At 37.3% G+C, this 3,732-nt stretch overlaps 1 protein-coding gene across 1 annotated transcript in view; it reads left to right on the forward strand.

Moving 5' to 3' along the window:
* Nucleotides 1-3,005: 3,005 nt before the first annotated feature.
* The window catches only part of LOC106511347 (homeobox protein Dlx3b), a 3,034-nt gene continuing 2,307 nt past the window's right edge, over nucleotides 3,006-3,732 (forward strand). Inside the window, exon 1 of the mRNA XM_014000102.1 lies at nucleotides 3,006-3,572. Coding sequence (XP_013855556.1) covers nucleotides 3,236-3,572 — 337 coding nt within the window. The 5' untranslated portion in view covers nucleotides 3,006-3,235. The remainder of the gene's footprint in view (nucleotides 3,573-3,732) is intronic.

The following is a 3,732-nucleotide window of genomic DNA, read 5'->3' on the forward strand; positions in this document are numbered from 1 at the left end:
TGTTATTAATGAGGACCCTTTTGTTGTTGTTTTGTGAATGTGGGTTAAATGCAGGAAGAACTGCTGCTAAAACGTTTTAATCAGAACAGAACAGTTGAATGTAAAGTAAAATGGGAAATTTAAAGGGATAGTTCAGTTTTTTCAGGTTTTGTATTAAAGTGGGGCTTTGCAGTGTGATTATGAGCAGTCAGTATTTTACCTGCAGTAGACCACAGTCAGAGTAATCTCAATTCGGCATTTCTGAAGAGCTACTCAGATTAAAGCCTAACCCAGAGCCATTTCACTCATTTAAAATAATTTAAATCTCAAAATATTTTCAAATAAATGAAATATTGTGATTTTTTTTGTCACATTACCCAGCATCACACTTTCCTAACACCTTTCACAAGAAAACTTAAACATTTTGCAGTAAATTATTTTTGTTTCTTCAAAGTGAGATTGTGATCACTGCTGTTTACTGCAGGTAAGATACTGTCTAATAACGACAACTTCAAAGAACCCCACTTAAAAAAACAAATACTTCTTTAGCTTTTGACATCTTATCCAGATTATTCTGAGCAAACAATCAGCCTTTAATTGATTTTCTTTCATGTCTCACTTGTGAGAGTCAGTGCTGCTGATTTTGCCCTAAATGGGCTTCCTTAATCAAAATGCTGAAAATTACTTAAACGGGGAGAAAATTGCACCATTTGTAATTCACAGAACAAAAGATAGCTAAGGAAAATTCTTGACAGTGATCAGATGTGAACCTGCTGATAATTGTCGGGTTTCCTCTGTCCAGAGTCTGAGCCTTTTGTGCCCTGTTGGCCCAGAGCCAGCTGCTCTACTTTCCCTCCCTGCATTAGAAAAGAACAAAATACTTCTCTGTGTCAACTTACTGTGTTGTGATTTCAGCTTAAATCTATTTGAATTGATACAGACATGAGGACAAACTCAATGGTTCTCTGACAAACAACTGAGTGGAAGTTTTATTTAGAGGGTTGAGGTTATTTTTATTGACTTCTTTGTTTAAATAGGCAGGGAAATATCTTTATGAATCATCTTTATTAAGTTCAAATGTTGTGATGCAGTATGTGTCTGAGGTTCCACCTACTGGCTGTTCTGTGTTGGTACAAAATCCTGACTAACAGAACATGGATATTGCAGGACAGAGCTTTGTTATAAAGTAGGATTTAACCATTTTCCAGGGTGTTTTATCTGTGTAATTTAATGTTTTACTCAGAGTTTTATATTTTCTTTCAACCTAAAGAGGAGAGTTTTGCATTTTTATTCTCATTGTGGATTCTCACTCATATGACTCAGTGTCATCAGCAAACAAATGATTTAGTATTTGAATAAATCCCAGCTTAAGTTTGATWTTTTTTTGTGATTAACTTGGGCTTACACACATTTTTGTACATGGTATAAAATCAAATTTTAGATGTCTGATAAAGTGTTTCTAAAATCTCCATGTTAATCTAATTTCTGAATTTCTTAACTCTAATATATTGTCCCTATTTAATGCTTTCATAATGGCTTGGATCATTTTTGACCTGAGGCCACATTTTCCCTCATTATAAGTTGCTATTTCAACAATTCTTGTAACATTAAAGTAAACTAGCATTTCAAAGTAAGATAAACAATTAAAGCAAACTTTTAATTAGCTATTCTTGATATCGGAGCAGAAACGAGGAAGTGATTCAAGTTAGAAGAAAGAACTTGGTTTGGTTACATTTAATTGGTAAATAAAGGCTCTTGCGAACAACCGTTAAAGTGAAATGAAATATTATATGAAATATTACAATGATAAATAGATATTTAACATGAACAGGCTGGATCAGATGATGATCTATTTTTTATTTATGGATGAAAAACCTTAGTCAATCCATCATCTTAGCCAGCTTCTTCCTATCCATCAGTTGTTGTGCAAGAAGTGTGGTAGACCCTGGACAGGTCACAAGACAATCACACACTGAAACTTAGTCAAAAAAACCTTTTGGATTTAAGAAGACAAGCAATTTTACTTAAAAAATAAGAAATTCTTTGTTGTTGCTTATTGTTGGTGACTTGCACATGAATCTTTTTTGACCTTCAAATCTTCACTAAAGGTTCTGGCCACTAGAGGGCGGTAAACATTCACACATGGAGGCTTCTAGCTCAGCTGAAACTGAAACTTCTCAGTGTTTTTTTCTAAATCTCAAACTGAACCTCACGTGTAACTTAAAGATGTAAGAAAACATCTTCTTGTTGATCTTAAACTGTGTGAAGCACTTTTTAAAAGATGGAAAATCAGATATTTCTCAAAATAAACACAAGGAGGCGCTGTGCACCGTGCAATTACCAAATGACAACCAGACCCACATTGAGCTAAAAAAAAAAAAAAAAAAAAGGTTTTTCAAGTATTTTAAATTGCAAATGTTAAATTCAAGTTTTTGTTGCAGCAGAAATATTGCACAATAGTAATTAAAACAGTTTACTTCCTGTAGACTCATTTGGGTTTCTTTAGACATTTTCTGTTGATTTGCATACACTCCTGCAGGAAGAACAGCAGAGGAATTCACCCTCAGGGGTTATCAGTTGCTTTTTTTTTTCTTACCTATCTCCTCCATCGCTTTTTTTTTTTTTTTTTTTTTACATAAAGTTCATCTTTGAATGACAAAAGCAGTCAGCGGGACGCCGGCTCAGTGGGCTGAATAAAGTGTTGCTCTGTGTTAAGAAAACATTGCATAAAACATTAAGGAGACGGTCTGGCRGCGGGATTAGTCTTCAGAAAACATGTCAGCTATGTGTTGCAACAGAAGGACGAGTGATTAAAAAAATGATCTGAGTTGTGTGTGTGTGTGTTTTAACAAATAAAARCTGCATAATTGTTAAAATGAACAGGTAAATGTGGATTTAAGTGGGGGGAAAAAAATCAGAGGTTTGCGGGCTGAAACTGTCAAGACTTTGCTCAGCGCGTAAAAGTAGGGGGGAGAAGCGCAGCAGCCAATCAGAAGGCAGATTCCAGCGCAGCTCTTTATAACTCTGTGCCACAGGGGCTGAACGATGCCACAAGTTTAGTTACWGCAGCTGGAGGACTTTCAGTGGACTAGAAGCCCTGCAGAGCGCTGAGGAGCGCGCGCACACAGCTGCTCTTCTCTGATTTTTTTCTTTCTTTTTTTTTTTTGGTGGCTTCTTTTACGCATCAAACGACTCCAATCCAAGGTGGGATTTTCTGCGTTTTTTTTTTATATAATTCCGGAGTGCTTTTGTCACCATGAGCGCCGGACAGAGCTATGAGAAGAAAATCGCGAACATTCTGACCGACCTTCCCGGATCTATGAGCTGCCACCCGAGCTCCAAGGACTCCCCGACCCTCCCGGAGTCCTCGGTGACGGACATGGGCTACTACAGCGGGCAGGSGGCGCACCATGAATACTACCAGAGTCAGCCGTACGGACAGCCCATGAACTCTTACCACCACCAGTTTAATCTGAACGGAATGGGGGCGGCTGGAGCGTACGCCACCAAATCTGAATATCCCTACACGAACAGCTACAGACAGTACGGACATTACAACAGAGACCACCTGCAGGCCTCCCCTCCGGGCTCAGGTAGAGATCATCTTCATCCACAACGTCCAAAGAGAAATATTTGTCCAGTTTCTGTTTGCTTYAAGTGAAATAACTTGTGTCGAATGAATGTTTGGATCTCCTTATACTGAATCAAACAGAACTGAAATCTAAATAATAATGATAATAAAAAATAAAAAAA

The sequence above is a fragment of the Austrofundulus limnaeus genome, unplaced genomic scaffold (assembly GCF_001266775.1).
Source record: "Austrofundulus limnaeus strain Quisiro unplaced genomic scaffold, Austrofundulus_limnaeus-1.0 Scaffold2705, whole genome shotgun sequence".
NCBI classification, from domain to species: domain Eukaryota; kingdom Metazoa; phylum Chordata; class Actinopteri; order Cyprinodontiformes; family Rivulidae; genus Austrofundulus; species Austrofundulus limnaeus.